The sequence below is a fragment of the Periplaneta americana genome, chromosome 7, assembly GCF_040183065.1.
Source record: "Periplaneta americana isolate PAMFEO1 chromosome 7, P.americana_PAMFEO1_priV1, whole genome shotgun sequence".
NCBI classification, from domain to species: domain Eukaryota; kingdom Metazoa; phylum Arthropoda; class Insecta; order Blattodea; family Blattidae; genus Periplaneta; species Periplaneta americana.
The window spans coordinates 5,179,193-5,199,156 of NC_091123.1; the positions used below are offsets into that span (position 1 = coordinate 5,179,193).

Consider the following 19,964-nt stretch of genomic DNA (forward strand, 5'->3'; position numbering starts at 1 on the left):
AGAAAAGGCCATGTAGGAAATTACGAAAATATTATGTACGTAGATTATGAAAACTTTTTATGGTACAGATTATCCGATTTTTTCGATTAACTGTTCACTCCATCCCCTTTATTACCAAGGATAATAGAGGTTCTACTGTACGAGGTCTGTCTAAAAACTATCCGACCTTAAATTTTCCCGCGCAAAGTAGTGATTCTAAGGCGGCGCCACTGTGCACGGTGGAAGGAGGAACCGTAATGTGCATGCTTGAATTTTTTCACCGCATTCGCTTGTGCCAGTCACTGGCTGGTGGTCGCCAAGTAAGGTGCTGTTCTAGGTGTTTGTCGGATTTAGTTTTCTCGCAAGATGACTGAACGAATTGAGCAAAGATACTGCATCAAATTTTGTCAAAAGCTTGGTGATTCTCAAAGTCAAACAATTCGTAAGATTCAGCAGGTGTTTGGGGAAGATGCGATGGGTGTAACACAAATTAAGGAGTGGTTCAACCGATTCAAAGATGGCCGCACATCAGCGGAGAGTGAGCAGCGTTGTGGCAGGCCCCAAACTGCTCGGAGTGCAGCTGTTGTTGAGAGGGTGCGAAATTTGGTGATGGCAGATCGTCGTTTGACCGTGCGGGAGATTGCCGAAGAGGTTGGAGTGAGTAAAGATTCTGCACATGCAATTTTGCGTGATGATTTGAACATGAACCGAGTGGCTGCGAAATTCGTGCCCAAGTTGTTGTCCCCTGAACAAAAAGACCTCCGTCGTGACGTTGCACAGGACCTTCTGGACACCGCCAACACTGATCCTAGGTTTCTGAACACCGTGATAACTGGACATAAGTCATGGGTGTACGGGTACGACCCAGAAACAAAAAGACAGTCGTCGCAATGGAAGCATCCCGAGTCTCCAAGGCCGAAGAAAGCGCGGCAGGTGCAAAGCAAAATCAAGGTGATGCTGACTGTTTTCTTTGATGTCCGTGGAATTGTGCATCACGAATACGCACCGGAAGGACAAATGGTGACAAAGGAGTACTATCACGATGTTCTCCGGCGACTCCGTGATGCAGTTCGGCGCAAAAGACCAGACATGTGGACGGCGAACAACTGACACTTGCATCACGACAACGCCCCCGCACATTCATCCCAATTGATCCACACTTTCTTGGCCAAACATGGAATTACAACCGTTCACCAACCTCCCTACTCTCCAGACCTGGCTCCTTGCGACTTCTGGTTGTTTCCAAAATTGAAGACACCACTGAAAGGATCCCATTTTGAGAGTAGAAAAGAGATAATGCGGAATGCGACGACGGAGCTGAACACCATTCCAAAAGAAGACTTCCAGAGGTGTTTCCGGCAGTGGAAGGATCGGTGGACTAAGTGTGTGCAAGCACAAGGGGCCTACTTTGAAGGGGATTAGGGTCCCAACCCCGTCAGGTATTTGAAATATTTTTTCTGGCTAAAGGTCGGATACTTTTTAGACAGACCTCGTATGTCTAATCTTGTATCGGTATTTAGAAAGGAATATTTAATTGCTGATACATTTTGTCAGTCCCTATGTTATGAAACCAGTTTTATTGATGAAATCAACATAAAATAAGATATTCTTAACAGAAATGAGAGAATTGAGATCCTGATGATGATAGCATTTGGAGATAGAAGACGTACACAACAGGAGGTATGCACACTTTTTAACGAAACTCATCCAAGTCGACCACATATTTCTAAGTCAACTGTGAAGAGAATAGAAGCGAAATTCAGAGAACATGGACAAGTCAGAGGTATAAAAATATAATTATCTGTTAAGAACATCCTTTTTATGTTAATTTCATCAGTAAAATTGCTTCCATAATACAGGGACTAACAAAATATATACAATTAAACTGTTATAATACTAACCATAACCATAATGCTTTTGTACAAAACAAACGAAATGCAGAGTACAAAAATTATGCTGTTTCAGACGATATTAAGAAAGCTATAGGGCAGTGGTCGTCAGCACTCGCTGAAATGTGCAATGGGTACGCGGTGCTGTCTGGTGTACACTGTTGTGCAACAGGGAGAGATAGAGAGCATACCCGCTAGCAATTACGGAGTACACCCTAGTGCACTGCGTTTTCCGCAGGTAAGAAAATCTAGCCCCAGCGTGCTCTGTGCTGATGATCCCTGCTATAGAGTGTCATTTAAAAATTTTCTCAGTCTCGTCATAACTCGCACAATAGTTGCAAAAATTCTTTGCTTCCAAAAAAATATTCCGAAATTCCCTCATTCAATAATGTAATTGCAATTACGTGTTACTTTTAAAACACACTGTATATATTATGTAATAGTTACTTACTTACAAATGATTTTTAGAGAACCCGGAGGTTCATTGCCGCCCTCACATAAGCCCGCCATTGGTCCCTATCCTGAGCAAGATTAATCCAGTCCCTACCATCATATCCCACTTCCCTCAAATCTATTTTAATATTATCCTCCCATCTACGTCTCGGCCTCCCCAAAGGTCTTTTTCCCTCCGGCCTCCCAACTAAGTATATACATTTTTGGATTCACCCATACGTGCTACATGCCCTGCCCATCTCAAATGCCTGGAATTTATATTCCTAATTACGTCAGGTGAAGAATACAATGTGTGCAGTTCTGCATTGTGTAACTTTCTCCATTCTTCTGTAACTTCATCCCTCTTAGCCCCAAATATCTTCCTAAGGGCCTTATTCTCGAACACCCTTAAGCTTTCCTCTCTCAAAGTGAGAGTCTAAGTTTCACAACCACACAGAACAATGAGATACTCACAGAAGGAACTTTGCTCCCATTCCCACTGCCTTAGCTGCTGAAATTAAACCTTCAGTCCATTGATGATTTCTCTTGTAAAACTCCTTTGCAGATGCCGTACCCTAAAAACGAGCGAGAGAAAAAAATAGTTAGGAGAAATGACTCGTCTCAATGCAAATAAAGAGGAAGGCATTAAAGGAAAGGTTCCTGTGAGCCAATAAAAACCTGCGAACACACACTTTTCTAACAAGAGGACGAACGAAGTGCTTAGAAACTGTAACCATTTCGACTATATTTATACTATCCCACCTGGAAGGGAAGAAAGATGATAGAGAACTTTACAGATGGACATGCAGTCCTATAGATACCATAAAGGTAAGTACCGGACATTTTTCCTAAACTTCAGTTCCCAATGGACATTTTTCCTAACATATTATTCCTAATTATTTTTTCATAAACTTTTATTAATTATAATATTTAAATAAGTGACTAAATGGCGATCTTACTCGTGTTAATTGTGTAAGCATGTGCGGCTTACAGCTGTTTCGGTGCTACTTAACACCATCCTCAGAGCCTTCTGTGTCTCGGTGCCATCTTAACTTCGCTGCCTGTTGTGTGGGTGCGTTCATATGATGAAGAGTTGTGTCAAATAGTGTGTGTGTGTGTTCTGAAATTGATCTGTGTGTTGAGAATTTGATTAGGATGTGTTTTAGTGTGTCTGTATATTTCCAATATGAAACCAAGAAATAGATTCGGAACACCTCAAAATCTGTGCTTCAGTGGCTGACCATGATAATAGCTTTGAAAAATATTGGAGTGCAAGAGATCAAATGACTTTATTGTCAAACGCCTGGCATTAGAAAACAACATATTTCATATTGTTCTAGTGTGTTGAGTTTTTGGTTTTTGGGTTGTATGTGTAGGATTTCCATGTCTGTATTTATGTTATTGTATGTCGGCATATGTAGATAACCAGTGGACACAATACATCTACATATGCCGAACACATAACCAATGCTAACCACACATACAATAACATAAATACAGACATGGAAATCCTACACATACAACCCAAAAGCCAAAAACTCAACACACTAGAACAATATGAAATATACAGACACGCTAAAACACACCCTGATCAAATTCTCAACACACAGATCAATTTCAGAACACGCACACTATTCGACACAACAGGCAGCGAAGTTAAGATGGCGTCGAGACACAGGCTCTGAGGATGGTGTAGAATAGCAGCTGTAAGCTGCACATGTTTACACAATTAACACGAGTAAGATCACCATTTAATCAATTATTTATATTCAAGTGTTAAAATTACTGTATGAAAGATTCAACATGGATAATATTAAACTCTGATAATAGAGAAATTTCCTAAAAGTATTTACTGAACAGATTTCCCTGCAATATTTTTTTATAATTGAGACAATTCTGCTGCAGAAGATAACTCAATTTTTGATAAACTGTCTGAACTGGAGAAGCAAATAGAACACTTGAGACACAAGAGATGTAAACAGTAAAAAATATTGGGCTTCTTTTGTAAAAAGAACTAGTGTCATATTTCGTTTTGAAATGTATGTGTAGGCCTAATATTTTGAGGCTTTTGAAGTGATTAAAATTATGTGTATGATAATTAACTTTTTCTAAATTAAATATTTAATAACTGTAAGTAATATTTAACACAGTCCTGTGTGTTATAAAAGTTCTAAGCACTGATTACGAATCATCCTATATATTGAACACTGTATCCTTATGTTCTTGGTATGCATAAACCATGTCCCATAACTTGCACTTTCCTTCAATTTACACCTTTTTGTTTCAATCTCATGAAAAGTGTAACACAGGGGTTCAACTGTATTAAGGTATTCTATCTGTGTTTTAACTTTAAAATTAGTAATCAAGCATGATGTATATGTACAGCATATATGATGATGTTTGAATGGAGTGAAAAGCATGGCTATATGAAGTATCATATGCACCCAGAAATATGGTTTGTGGGGGGGGGGTGGCTATTTATAACCAGTGTCATAGAGTAGCTTTAAAGCTTTGTAGCTGAATCCTAATGCAAAGCGTGTATGATTTGAGAATATAATAATAAATTTAGCTGTAACTAATCCCTTCCGTTTTATTTCGGCACACTACTTTTATTTTCCTTTTCCTTTCTTTCTTTTCTTTCTATCCTTATTTTTATTTCATTTTTGTTTTAGTTTACCTTACTCTTCATAGATGACTTTACCTTTTCTCCATTTTCGCTCTTACTTTCTCCTTTAGATAACTTGTTTCCTTTCTTCCATTTTAGCTCATTTATTTCCTCACGTATAAGAGCAAAACTTTTAGCGATCACGTGACTTGGGTTTGATTTATGATTGGATATTTCGAGGGCACATAACACTAGTTTTGATTTTGGGGGAGCATCAGTTTTTAGAAGCCAGTCTGGTGGAAGGACTTGTTGAGGAAGGTTGTACTGTAGAAGGGTTAGCTGCGGGATTGGTGTTGTGGGTATTCACGATGGGATCGCGGAGGGGAAAGATTCGGAAAGTACGTGCAGACTATGTCACTGATTGGCTGGTTGGAGCTACCAGACACATTCCAAATAATGTTACAGAACTTGGAATATTATCGAAAGTTCGATCTTTTAAAAATAAAAGTACGTTATAAAAAGTCCATTCACAAACAGGCCTATTGAAAACAAAGATCGCACTATCCCCATAATAATAGATGCAGACACGTTAACCACTTTTTTCTTCTTTCTTTCTTAATTTTTTTTTTCATTCCTTTTGGGGGTGGGGGAGGGGGTTGAGCACCCTTAGAACCCCACGTGGGTGCGCTACATATTGTGTGTCGTCTTAGTTCCAACTAATCCTTGCTGTTATATGTCCCCCTTCTCGGGAAAATAATCTGAAATCATCATTGATGACAATATATGATGATTCGTAAGATACGAGGCGTGTTCTTAAAGTAAGTTCCAAAAGGGTGTAGTAAGTAAATGGGAAGATATTTACAAACCATTTTTGTTGCATTGTATTCTCCACACTCAATTACTTCTCAACATAATCTCCACCATTATTGAGGCATTTATCGAGTCGTGGCACAAGTCTTTCTGTCCCCTCATTGTAGAATTGCGATGCGAACCACTCCTGCACTGCTGTTTTCACTTCATCGTCGCCATCAAAATGATGATCACCGAGGAACTTCTTGGGGTGCAGGAAGAGATGAAAGTCACTCGGAGCCAAATACAGGCTGTAGGGGGGATGGTCAATTTGTTCCTGTCCTCATCAATTTTTTCATCGACAGCACACACCAAATCGTCATTGATCAAAAATGGCCGACCAGTACGCTGCCCGTCATACACAGAGACGCGGCCCTCATTGAACTTCCTAACCCATCTCCTGACCATTCCATCACTAATGGCATCATCACCATACACCTCACAAAGTTGACGATGAATGTCAGCTGGTTTGATGTTTCTCGCATTCAAGAAATGGATAACAGAGCGCATCTCACAGTCGGCGGGGTGCTCGATCACTTTAAACATTTCAACTGATCACAATTAACCACACACACGGACTGAAGCTCTGAAACTGCATGCACAGCTTGCCTGAGGACTGAAGAAGAAAACACGCATGCGCAAAATAACGATTGCAGCGATGCGACGGCTATAACTGAAAACGGAACTTACTTTAAGAACACGCCTCGTAATTATGATGTGAGTAAAATAATGATGTTATCACATGTCGTTACTTCAGAATATAAAGAAAGCATGCAATGCACGCCCTGTTCTCCTCACCTTCCCTTGAGCAACGATCTCTGCCTGCAGCAGCCTGGACTTCTGGACCAGCACCCTGATGGCTTGCATCAGAGTTGTGCACGAGTCCAGGATCTTCTCGTTCACCTCGAGTTTCAGTCCCGAATCAGCAGCTCTCGACTTGCTCAACATCTCCTGCAAGGTATACAACAAGCATGTCACACCGCCACCGGGCTGTAGCTGTCAAACCTATGTAACATTAAGTGACGTACCTGGGGACAGGTCCGCTCCACCTGAGTGAACAACGATAGTGGCTTGGGCTCTGGGTGTGTAAGGTCGGGATCAGGAATTCGAGAGAGAACTCTGAGGGATAACTCCTGGAAGAGGGACACAGGTTACAATTCATTCAGGATCACAGATAGTACAAAAAATGGATATCTTATAATGGAGTGCAAGACAGTACAGTACAGTACAGCTGATCGTTCTCCGGCCCTGACGTTTCTCGTGACTGAGGGAGACAGTGTTGCCGATATGTATAGACAGAATGAAAACTGTCACGTGCTCACCGGCCGATTTTGTGGCGCAGAATAAAAACTAATTCGAACGCGTAGGGATGCCTGTAAATCATTTTACATATAACTAAGATCATATCCTTCATTAATGTACACAGCTAGCGTAGATCACAAAAAAAAAAAAAACTAATGCGACTGCTTATGTAAATCATTTTACACAAACGTAGATCGCATCTTTCGTTAACGTACACAGCTAAATAATTATAACAGAATAAAAACTAATGCGAACACGTATGTAAATTTTACATAGGCCTACAGTATATTAACACAGACTATGGGAATATCATTATAATGAAAGTGTATCAAATGAAACAGACTCTACTTTCCTTAGAATCTATTAATACTCACTTTTAACTGTTGTTTTTTCCCCACCTTCAAAGCGTCACAAACTCTATCTACCACTTTCGTAACAGGGAGAAGAGGTTCTCCATTGTCTCGCTCCTTCTCAAAATATTCACGCAATCTGCATAATATATAAATTCATCAAGAACCGATTTTTTCCTTTTCGATTCTGATGACCACTGGCCATATTACTATATCAATAACAAGGTTTACAGGCACCGTAAATCGCTCAAGCACAAAACAACACAACTACTTCGCCTGTACTATAACACAAAGAACTAACGACTCGTTCGCCACATGCTTCGCATAAAAAAGAAGTGGCAACATCGCGCTAAATACATCAGATGCTCATAGCTGGTTGGTTCTAGCAGACAACGTTAACCTCTAGTGCCCGCCTCTCTCCCAGCATTGCAAACTGCGGTTGAATTAATCTTCGCAAATCAGAACTCAAGTCTTGTAACAGCAAATTACAATAGAATTAAAAACGTTACTTTAAACCGAACCAGAGTGTTTTAAGGTTAAAATTTAGCAGAATAGTTTCATCCACAGTGGAATTTCGAGGTTATTTTCACAACTTCAAAATGCCACAGGTTGGCAATGCTGGTCACTATCTTTCTCTCTCCTTCTTTCTTCTCTTTCCAAGAGTAATGTCAGAGCTGAAGACTGGCCGGCTGTAGTTTAGGACATGAGAAGGAATGATGGGCAAATCGTAAAACAGCAAAAGCTAAGCTCCGCCCATGACCCCTTTCCACTTTTCCCCTACAAGCTCACCACACACTCTAGCGGGAAAGAGTGGAAATAGAGGTTTAGGGTGGGATGACATCTAGTGGAGGAAAGTGGAACAAAAAGAGTGAATGCGGCATCTACGAAGCAAAAGTGGAACTCCGTCCTGTTTCCCTCTCCAGCCTCTCCTCCTCTCTTCCTTGCTTCATGTCTCTCTCTTTTTTTTTTCTTACGACTTAGCAGAGGATAGTATTCGATCTGTTGATCTTCCTAACAAAACGCACGCACGCTTTTTGGTCACGCTTTAGACCTCTCGGCTACCAGTGGCGTAGCATGAAATTTTGAGCAGGGGAAGCTAACTCAAGTTGTCTTTCATGCAATATGAGAAAACGTATTACAAAAATACAGTCTTAAAATAAATAGTAGTCAATTTCAAGTCAGCAGTCGAAGATTGGTTGGAACCTCGTAAGTAACACCAATAAGGCATGACCTCAAATGATACGTAATAAAATACGATTTCACGGTTTACACATATCTCTTAACAAATAGACACGTATACGTATAGCATTAGCTCACTCCCTCTCATACTTAGAGAAATCACAATATTAGTATCATTACGCAAGTATGCGTCTGTCTTTTGGTTGTGTCCTTCATTGACAGCAAGGGAGTCGGTCATTTGTTTTTTAAATCACACTTTTGTTCGTAAGTCAGTTTTGATAATACAATTGTCCTAAAAAAATTCAAGTAAATTAGTGTCAGGAACTGTTATTTCGCTCATTATTTATTATATCAGCCACAATGCACACTAACACTTCAACTGAACACATCTGACGAAAAGGGATAACGCGGAAACTACTTATTTAAAATGTTAAAGCTAGCTTCTTTGCGAGCCTTGCGACCAGGGTAGCTTAGGAAGGGATGGGAAATCTGCGGGGTGGATTACACAGAGGAAACCGGCCTGCTTGGAAGCTGGTGTGTGCAGGCTTCTTGTTTACTGCTGCATCACAAATCATCCTGAGCTGCCGCATCACAATATTTAATGCGTAAACATAAATTCTATTAAAATTAATAAATAATTTTCTTCATAAATTGCAGGTTTATTATGAAATTATTATTAACTGGGGAAGCTGAGCTTTTTAGCTTACATTGACGCTACGCCACTGTCGGCTACCGAGACGAGTTGGTGGTAGAAGGGAAAATGAATCTACTTATGTTCAAGGAAACTGCCATAACGTATTGCAGAAATGCAATGTGTGTCGTTGGATATGTCTTAGTACATATGTGGTTGTCTAATGCATATCAATTTGGTTGTATTGTGTTGTGTTGTAAAATATGAAATATGTGAGAGGCAGTAGGCAGTGATCCACCGAAGCAGGGCAGATAGTAGAGAGAGAGAGCAGGCGAGCGAGGTGCCAAGGTGCCCCTACTGGCGTTTGCTGTTTTACGATTTATCCATGAGAATCATATTGTGGAGTGCAGAACAGTACATCAGATATATCTACTAGCTTGCCATTACAGCTGGCTGAGAGAAGAGGATTATGGAAATAGGAGGAACAGGAAAGAAGAAAAAGAGAGCGGGGAAGAAGATAACAGTGAGACACTTTAAGGGTCAAAGGTGAAAAGCAAGTAACAAGAGGAATAGAAGAAATGAGATAAAAGGAAAGGAAAGAGGCTACAAAGGGGAGATAAAACGCAGAAGAAAGGAAAAGAGAAACGACAAAGAATGGAAAAGAGAAGGAAACAAGAAGCAGGCGCAGTAAAGGATAATAAATAAAGAAAAGAAGGAAGAAAAAGAGAAAAAGGAAGGACGTGGATGGAGGAAAAACGAGAGAAATACAAGAAAAAAGAGAAGAGAACACAAAAAGAAGAGGAAATGGAATAAGAAAATATTGTGACAGCCGTGTCGAGAATCGAAAGCACGTCCCGCAGAAGAGAGAAAGCTGCATGATGCTGGCAGCTGTGCGCGGAGAGAGAGAGGAAGGCCAACACTGCGGCGCGAGGCGAAAGGGAACGCAAAGCTGTAGGTGTTTCGCTGTGCAAGGTGAAGGGGGGGACGAAACCTCCCGAACAGATGTGCGGAAACAGAAGCCGCGAATAACAGGTGGAAGACACTGGAAACAGTACTTTCTCGAAACTATGGTTTAGTGATAAATAGGAGACGCGAAGAAGGAGCCAGCCAGTTGTTAGTTTTTGGTCAGCAAGCCAGTCAGTCTTGTGTAGCAGTGAAGCCAGCTTCGAGACCGGAGTTCGACTTGAGTGTGTCCGCAACTGTGGGAGCGTCCTGGCGAATGCGGCATATCCAGAGCCTTTGGTTCGACGTGCAGTGGACCGCAGTTGGGGGCCCTGAGTTCGAAGTTCAGTGGACTGTCTCTGGAAGTCTTGGGTTCGATATTCTGTGAACTTGAGTGAATGAGCTAGAAGAACTAGCCAAGGCAACGAACTGTGAACTGAGAACTGACAGTTTGGTTTGGTTTTGTGAACATTAGTTGAGATTAGCAGTACATTGTTGTTCTCAATAATACAAGTGAATTGTCATTGTCGTCTGTGGAGTTTAATAACGAATACTGTGTTGCTGTGTGGAGTGGAAATCCCATTGTTGACGGGAGGGTTTAAATTAAATTATAGAAAGTGATTATTGTTGTAACAATAAAGGTTACATTATTGTTTTAAATTGAAAGTCACAGTATAAAAAAGCAAGAAAAGGAAGGGGAAGATAAAGATGAGTAGAAGGAAGAAAAGATGGATAAAGGAGGAGCAAAGTGATCATGCTGAAGAGGAGGAGAAGGATTAGAGAAAAAACAGCAGAAATATGAAAAAAAGATAAGGAAAAACTACGAGAGAAAAAAAGAGGAAGAGGAGAAGCAGAAAAATAGGGTTCTAACAAGAAAATGAAGGAAAGAGGAAGAAAGGAGAGAAGGCTCCTGGATGAGTAATGCAGCAGCAGACGTACTTCTATCCTCTTGGCAGCCTCCTCGATGGCCTTGTCCATGCCAGCGAGCTCCGACTCCACCAGGTCGCCTATCATCTCGGCAGAGTCTCCCTTCAGGGTGTCCGTCAGCTTGTCGATGAGCCCGGCCACCTCGCTCACCCTGGCCTTCACGGAGACGATGTTGCCTGCCACTTCGTCCACCTTGTTCCTGTCCTTGATGCTGGCCAGCAGGCTCAGGGCTGAGGTCCCTACCATCTTGCACACTTCTGCTATGTCTGCAATCAATCGCATCATCAACTATTTAACCCGGTCATTTACTTCTGGTACAGTTCATTCATAGGAGAAAGTGAGACAAGCCTACAATATGGGGGGTCATTCCAGGCAATGGTTTTCTACTATTCGTGTGTGGAAGGAGGTCTATAATTTTTCCCCCTAATGGTCAGTACTTGACTGCTCGTCATTCGCCCTATCAAGCCAGTTGTGTAGATCAATTTATCAACAGAGTCGTTGCCCAGAGTGCGCCATAGGAGGCTGGTCTATGCTACACCCACAATGAGATGAGATGATAATGGAGATTTTTTGGGATGCCACAGGGGAACTGGAGCTCCTGAAGAAAACCCATGTTACCTAGACAAAGAGCTTGGCCAACACAAGTTAAAAATCAGGGGTAAGCCAGGGATGAAACCTAGGTCAAAGAATTATGTTGTTGTTGTTTTCTAATGCCAGGCGTTTGACAATAAAGTCATTTGACCTCTTGCACTCCAATATTTTTCAAAGATATTATCATGGTCAGCCACTGAAGCACAGATTTTGAGGCGTTCCGAATTCATTTCTTGGTTTGAGTTGCACAATGGGCAGTTAGGGGACTGATATATTCCAATTCTATGCAGGTGTTTGGCCAAACAATCATGGCCTGTTGCCAATCTAAATGCAGCTACGGACGATTTGCGTGGTAAATCGGGAATTAACTGTGGATTTTGATGCAGAGAGTTCCAATTTTTCCCTTGCGATTGTGTTATCAAATTTTGTTTGTTGAAGTCTAAGTATGTAGATTTAATAAATCTTTTCACAGAGTAATACGTAGATTTAGTAACAGGCCTGTAAGTAGCAGTGCTGCCCTTCTTTGCTAAAGCATCCGCATTCTCGTTTCCCAGGATTCCACAATGGGATGGTATCCATTGGAATACAATTCTTTTATTGAGTGATATTAATTGAGAGAGCATTTTAGTTATTTCTGCTGTTTGAGATGAAGGTGTGTGTTTAGAGACTATTGATAGAATAGCTGCTTTGGAGTCTGACAATATAACTGCATTCCTAAATTTATTGATATGGCATAGAAGATTCCTGAGACTTTCACTTATTGCAATGATTTCTCCATCAAAACTTGTTGCTCCATATCCAAGAGATCTATAAAGTGAGAAGACACACTCCAATATGAAAAGATGGAAATATATGCAGTAAACAAATATGTCTGAGATTTTAGGCATTCATGAAAATTGTGTTTAAGAAAGACTTTTGGGTATTCGACTATGTGAGGGTTCCAGCACATAGTGAACACAAAGTTTTTTTCTGAACACACAGATCATTGATTTTTTTCCCCCTATGCCACTACGTTATGTTTCGACATGTTTGGTCTTCCCTCCTGGCAGTGGCTTATGTATAACTCACTTCTGAGGTTGGGGCATCTGGAAGGTGGAGTTACGTTGTATCAGTGATATGGTAGGATGACCATGTATGATTATGTAGCACCAGGAGAGATCTTAAATCCAAACTTAACCCAAAATCCCAGATCATGGACGAACACAGAAACAATTTCCTATAAGAAACAATCCCTGTGTTCTAACAGGGAATCGAATCAGGGATCTAATGAACTGTGGCCAGAAATTCTGACCACTAGGCCATGAGACTGATCTAGATCACTGATTAGAATTAAAATGTTTCACTAAAATTTAGCCTAATAATTAAAATTACGTCTTTTCCCTTCGGATGCATATAGTATAATGTTATATAAAGTTACATATAGAGGGTGATTCACCTTAGCATGTGGTTTTTTAAGGTGTGTGAGTAAAATGTTGATATGATCATAGGTATGATTTAGAATGGTTAATACTCACGTTCACCAAACTCGATGTCAGGCGATGTGTTGGAAGTCGTCTTCCCTCGCAACAAGTAGTTTGACAGGAGCTGTGCCATGTTTATCAAGTCTTGAACCAGCTTGTTTATGCCTGTGGAGTCTGAACGGAAACTCTGGAACGAGTTCCCAAGACCACTTAAGGAAGTCTGAACCGGTTCTATTAAAGTTCGGAAGTAATCTGTAACAGTCAAATCAGAAGTCAGCATTTTGACATGAAAATGATAATGAATGCACTGACACACAATTCAATTACTGTACATTAGAAATTGTACTAATTGTAGCTTTCGTCAGGTCATGCATTTCTCCTGAATAACTGATGTTCACAAAGCCTCAAGACTATTAATATTATTTAACACGCAATTAACCACTTTAATTGATATACTGTCGATCTAAATGAGAACGAAAGCAATGGTGAATTACTCAGGAAAGATTTGAATCGGAATTTTCAACTGCAGTAAAAGAAATAATAATATATACAGAGTGTTAATGAACAGAGTATTGTGATAGCTGCATCGGAAGTCGAACGCGCGTCCGGCAGAAGGGAGGGCGCGCGATAAGAAAGGAGGCGCGAGAGACGAGGTGAGCTCCGAGGGGAGGAAGGCGGCGGAGAAGGGAGATTCAAAGCTGCGAGACGCTGGCAGCTGTGCGCGGGGAGAGAGAGAAAGGCCAGCACTGGGGCGCGGCGCATGGCGAAGGGAGAAAACCAACTGCGACAGACGTAAAGGAAACGTCTGGAGTCCGAGTGATGGGGAGACCGAGAATCGTCCAGAAATCGAAGGCTCGCGAAGTGTTACCTAACAAATAAAAGCGAGCAGCCTTCGAGAGGCCAGTTCAGTTTAGAACAGCGAGTCAGTCTTGTGAGGCAGCAGTGAACGAGCAAGGAAGCCAGCCTTCGAGACCTGAGTTCGACTTGAGGAGGACCGCAACTGTGGCAGCGACCAGGCGAGTGCGGCGTATCCAGAAGTCTTGAGTTCGAGTGCTGTGAACTGTCTCTGGAAGTCTTAGGTTCGAGATACTGAACTTGAGTGACTGAGCTAGAAGAACTAGCCAAGGCAAACGAACTGTGAACTGAGAACTGACAGTTTTGTGTTGTAAATAGTGCTTTGTGAACATTAGTTGAGATTAGCAGTACATTGTTGTTCACAATAATCCAAGTAAATTGTCATTGTCGTCTGTGGAGTGCAATAACGAATTTGTGTTGCTGTGTGGAGTGGAAATTCCATTGTTGACGTGAGTGTTTAAATTAAATTGTAGAAAGTGATTATTGTTGTTTTGAGAATAAAGTTACAATATATACAGGGTATTAATCAACAGAGTATAGAGGCGTAATTTAATGCCTTACCAGGTGTGCATGTTACAGCAGAGATGGCTGGATTGTCGACTTCATGAATTGATTTTTGTACTATTTCTTCTGCTTGCGATATACACGTCACTGGAAACAAATAAAAATCGGACTGTTATTGCACTAATTATAAGAAACGTTTTGTGTATGACAGCAGACTGTTTGATTGCTAACATCAACAAACATGCACCCCCCTGAAATTCTGCTGGTCTCGTACAGTTGAATTCAATTCCAGAGGTGGATGTACCTCTGAGGAGGAATTCATTGCCACTCATAGTGGGGATGGTAACTGGCACACTTCAATTTTAACGTTTTAGCGAGAAATAACCACTAGATTTTGTCTGGCGGCGTTCTTTTACATGCTGTAAATGTATGATACATTTTTACTGCCCTCTGCCAACCAAATCAAAGCAAACTACTTCTTGGATAGGTATTACAATTAAACTTTCTATAATTCGAGAGGCATTAAATGCATACAAGCTCATACCCAGTAATTTGTACAGTTTGTCTTGTTTCTCTTGTTGCAGTCGGGTCTCCAATTCCTTCATTTTCGCTTCAGTCTCTCTCAGCCGCACATCAAGATCTTCCTTCTGGGACAGAAGATCCTGGAGCTCTGACTCCACAGAACTCTTCTCTCCAAGCAACCATTCCACCTTGCATGCCAGATTCTGCAACAAGCAAGTCACACAATTTTCAGATGCTGTACTCTATGTAACTTCTATTACCTATACATGGATAAATCAAAATGGGGCCCTGATGAGGCTTTAAAAAAATCTCTCATTGTAGAGGTTATTCCCCTCACTTCAAAATTGAATGTCAATATCTTTTACAAATATAGAAAGAGAAGAAAATTGTTCTTACAACAGGATGAATACTCATCAATTTGAAAGACTGTGTGAATGACACACAAGAACACACCCAAATGAAATTCTCAACACACAACTCAATTTCAGAACACACACACTCTTTGACTCCACATTATACACAAACACACCCCCACAGGAAACAAAACAAAAGGCGCCAAGACCAGCAACAGTCAGTTCTGAAGAAGGCCGATAACAGACCGAAACATGTTAACCAGGTACGATAGAATTTAACACGAGAAAGACATATAATACATATTCAGAAGTGATATAGTGTTATAAGTTGTGTAATCAAGATGTACAAAGTTTTTCGAATGTTAGAGATAATCTAATTGTCCACATCTTCGGTAATTTTTATGAAATTTTGAAAACCTGGACAATGTCTCTTTAGAGAAGGAATGGAATATTTTGATGTGAGCATTTGTTGTTTAAAAGCAGTGGAGTTTATTGTTCATTTAATCTCACAGGAATAGAGTTTCATAAATCTGTACCCATATTTGTAAGAAGATATTAACTTACTGGACTGATTATGAAAGTATAGAAGGTTTCTCCAGCAAATAGGGATTATAAAGAATGGACACTGAGCGAATTTGCCTGTGTTTTGTTTCTCTGTGCGCCAGCGTTTAGTTCCACTTTCAAGCGCTAGAGGTTAGTGTAATCGAGCATAGGCTAAGATAATAATTGAGAATAGAGTTGAGACACAGGATCCAAACATCGCCTACCTTATTGCATAATCCAGTAACGCTTTGCTTCAAATAAATTCCAGTTAACAGCTTTTCCTTATTTCTCAGTGACGAACTAGTTGTAATAATAATTGTTTATATTTCAGATATAATAAATTATATTATAAAATAATATAATACATTATAAAATTAAGTATCAAATTCGTTTAATATTGTATATAATATAATATAGGTATATGGTTTTACTTCTCGTAAGAGTTTTGTTTTTCCATTTTCAGCGCTATCAAATCATTACATATTTTAATTGTTGTTGGGGTCAACGTCTCAACTCTCATTATAAAGGAACTCTAGAGTCTAGACGTTACAGTTAATGACGGATTTATTATTTTGTGGATCCAATTTATTTTATTTGAGTACATAATGTACCTAGATGTATTAATTATATGTGTTATATTTCCGCTGTGTCGACTGCTAGCTGGTGTGATGTCAGCGCCAACTCTAGGGAGAAAGCAGAATCTCACGCTTTAGCTGACTTGAAGGTCATTGAAATCAGTCCGGCTACATCAAAGGTACTGACGCGAAGTGCCCATTCTTTATAATCCCTATTCGCTGCTTTCTCTATTTATTGTTTCCATTATCTTATTTCCATTTCACATAACAAAACTTCAATAACAAACATCTGTTGTTATGGGAGGTCTTTTCAAATGCTTTGCATTCATAGCCAAATTCTGGATGGGAAACATCTTTAAAAAAAAAAAAAACTGCTATGAGTACCTATGAAACTATAAAAAAACAATCAGCTGAAAAACTCTATCCAAACACTTACAGAGAGTGAAAACTAGTCAAGTCAGGTTTTACAACATATGTTTTAGAACATAGGTCTCAAAATAATATAAATTTTATTCTTCTATAATGAAATCTGAGCTGAAACAACATAATAAAATTGCTTCCCCCCACCCTTCACCTCAGAACTTACATATAGTTCCCTAGAAAATAAAACACTTACATTCTCCAACTCTCTCTCATTAAATAAGAAACATCTTTTGTAACTTTTTCCCCGACCTGATTTTCAGATTTGGCCGACTCCTGGCTTTGCCTGAGAGACACCAGTTCCGCCTGCATTTCATTGGAGGATTTCTGCATCGACTCCTCTGCCTTCGACTTCTCCTGCACCAGCTCCTGAATCTTGGACTCGGCCAGTGCCTTCGATCTCAGTGCTGTCTCTCCCACGTTCTTCGCACTGATCAACTGCTTGTCTATGTCAGCTTTCTGCAAACAAAACAAATGCCAGTTATGTTGTCAAGGCAACCAAATACATGATGGTTTGTTACTACATACTCGTAATAACACACTTTCCTAACTATTGGTCAAGCAGATATGAGTAAGTGTGTAGTGAAATCATTAACTGAAAATTGAGGCTCAATTAACCCAGTACTAGTTTAATAGACTTCACTGCTTACCGTTCGAATCAGTTGGATATGTTCTTCTCTTAGTTTAGTGTAAACTTCCTTCAGCTTCTGGAATTTTTCTTCTGTTGTTTTACTCTTTTCTGCAATAAATTTAAACAAAAAAAAGTCGTAACTCCAGATTTACAGCCTAAAAAAACTGACAAGGAATTCATAGAATCTCTATAATTGCGTGGGTATGCTGTTGTTGTGATAATTAGTTTGTGCATATACCTATCATAACTTTGTTACATTTGCGTGCATGATGGATTCATTCATTATAGGTTAGTTCACATTACTATTGCATACTCCCTTACTCCCCTTGCCTAAGTGGACTGTCTAACAATTTTACTGTTATAGTGTGACATCACTCCCACTGATCCTAAGCAATGTAAATAAGTGATGTCAGATGTTGAAATTATTTAGTAATTACAGTGGCGTAGCATGAAATTTTGAGCAGGGGAAGTTAATTCAAGTTGTCTTTCATGCAATATGAGAAAACGTATTACAAAAATATAGTCTTAAAATAAACAGTAGTCAATGTCAAGTCAACAGTCGAAGATTGGTTGGAACCTCGTAAGTAACACCAATAAGGCATGACCTCAAATGATACGTAGTAAAATATGATTTCACGTTTACACATCAAATAGACACGTATACATATATCATTAGCTCACTCCCTGTCATACTTAAGGAATCACAATATTAACGGTCAATAGATACAATATTAGTATCATTACGTAAGTACGCGTCTGTCTTTTGGTTGTGTCCTTCATTGACAGCAAGGGAGTCTGTCATTTGTTTTTTAGATCACTCTTTTGTTTTTAAGTCAGTCTTGATAATAGAATTGTCCTAAAAAATTCAAGTAAATTAGTGTCAGGAACTGTTATTTCACTCATTATTTATTATATCAGCCACAATGCACACTAACACTTCAACTGAACACAACTGACGAAAAGGGATAACTCGGAAACTACTTATTTTAAATGTTAAAGCTAGCTTCTTGCTAGCCTTGCGACCAGGATAGTTTACTTAAAAAGGGATGGAAAATCTGCGGGGTGGGTTACACAGAAGAATTGTGTGAGAAACCAGTCTGCTTGGAAGCTGGTGTGTGCAGGCTTCTAGTTTACTGTTGCATCACAAATCATCCTGAGCTGCCGCATCACAATATTTAACGCGTAATCATAAATTCTGTTAAAATTAATAAATAATTTTGTCCATAGACTGCAGGTTTGTTATGAAATTATTATTAATTGGGGAAGCTGAGCTTTTTAGCTTACATTGACGCTACGCCACTGCTAATTAGTAATATACGACTATCTGTTTTCTCTGTGCTCCACACCATTGCAGTAGGTGATGTCTCCGTATTAACAGAAAGTGTGACCACATTTCTTCATTGTCAAGGATATAACAGTTTTACATTAAAAACGTTTCTCAATATTTTAAGTATTCTGACAGTATTATTGGCTTCACAAGACTCTTTGCTATTCAACGAACAATGTTACAAAGTTTTGCTTAATCAACATCATCACTGTATCGTAACAGTGGTCTTCCTCTATGTTCACTGTTTGTGTCTAACATATAGGGTGAATCAAAAGTCTGGAACCATATAAATATCTTCCATATTATTGATTTTCGATTACTGTAGGTGTTACCAGTATTTGTAAGACCAAATGCTCTACCAGTAGCACATTCTCTTCATACACCAATCTCTTTATGTAACCCCAAAAGAAAAAATCAAGAAAATCTGGAGACCTGGCCGGCCATCCTATTGGTCCATGCTGACCAATCCAATGTCCAGGGAACTGTTCGTCCAGTCTGCTGCAACATTTCTGTGGCTTAACCTACCAGAATGAAGAATGATATCAATTCTTCTCTCTTTCGATAATGCCATCACGAAAATCAAGAAATTTGTTATAGGAAAGCTTCAAATAATCACAACAATGCACTGAAACTGTCACAGGTTAACCAAACTGTAAAGCAGGAAAAGTTAATTACCAGAATTGCATAAAAATACCTTTTCCAAAGCCTCTTTAGTACTGTTCCATCTACAAAATATCTGTAGATACAGTAAATAATGTTTGTGTCATTATGACAGTTATCTTTAAATAACTTGAAAACGGTTAGAGATATCTCAAAACGGACTACACCATTGATTTTTTCAGAAAATTTCACATGATTCTGAGTACCTACATGACCTCCTTTCCATTTAAAATTTCACAGCTGCATCTAAAATTGTGGCTTTTGAGATAGCTGAGGGCTAGAATCGAATGTGTCACTGGTAGAGCATTTGGTCTTACAAATACTGGTAACAACTATAGTAATCGAAAATCAAGCATATGGAAGACATCTATATTGTTCCAGACTTTTGACTCACCCTGTATTATGAATTGATCTAGTAACAGATTTCTTACAGCAACA

General features: G+C 39.6%; 1 protein-coding gene across 3 annotated transcripts in view; it reads right to left on the reverse strand.

Annotated features, from left to right (window-relative positions):
- The window catches only part of LOC138702834 (huntingtin-interacting protein 1-like), a 178,819-nt gene that overhangs the window by 8,407 nt on the left and 150,448 nt on the right, over nucleotides 1-19,964 (reverse strand). For all 3 annotated transcript variants that reach the window (XM_069830154.1, XM_069830155.1, XM_069830156.1), the window contains exons 11-18: nucleotides 17,559-17,647; nucleotides 17,161-17,367; nucleotides 15,040-15,220; nucleotides 14,553-14,642; nucleotides 13,191-13,388; nucleotides 11,098-11,351; nucleotides 6,553-6,705; nucleotides 2,775-2,875 (exon numbers count right to left, since the gene is read on the reverse strand). In XM_069830154.1, the coding sequence (XP_069686255.1) occupies nucleotides 2,775-2,875; nucleotides 6,553-6,705; nucleotides 11,098-11,351; nucleotides 13,191-13,388; nucleotides 14,553-14,642; nucleotides 15,040-15,220; nucleotides 17,161-17,367; nucleotides 17,559-17,647 (1,273 nt within the window). The remainder of the gene's footprint in view (nucleotides 1-2,774; nucleotides 2,876-6,552; nucleotides 6,706-11,097; nucleotides 11,352-13,190; nucleotides 13,389-14,552; nucleotides 14,643-15,039; nucleotides 15,221-17,160; nucleotides 17,368-17,558; nucleotides 17,648-19,964) is intronic.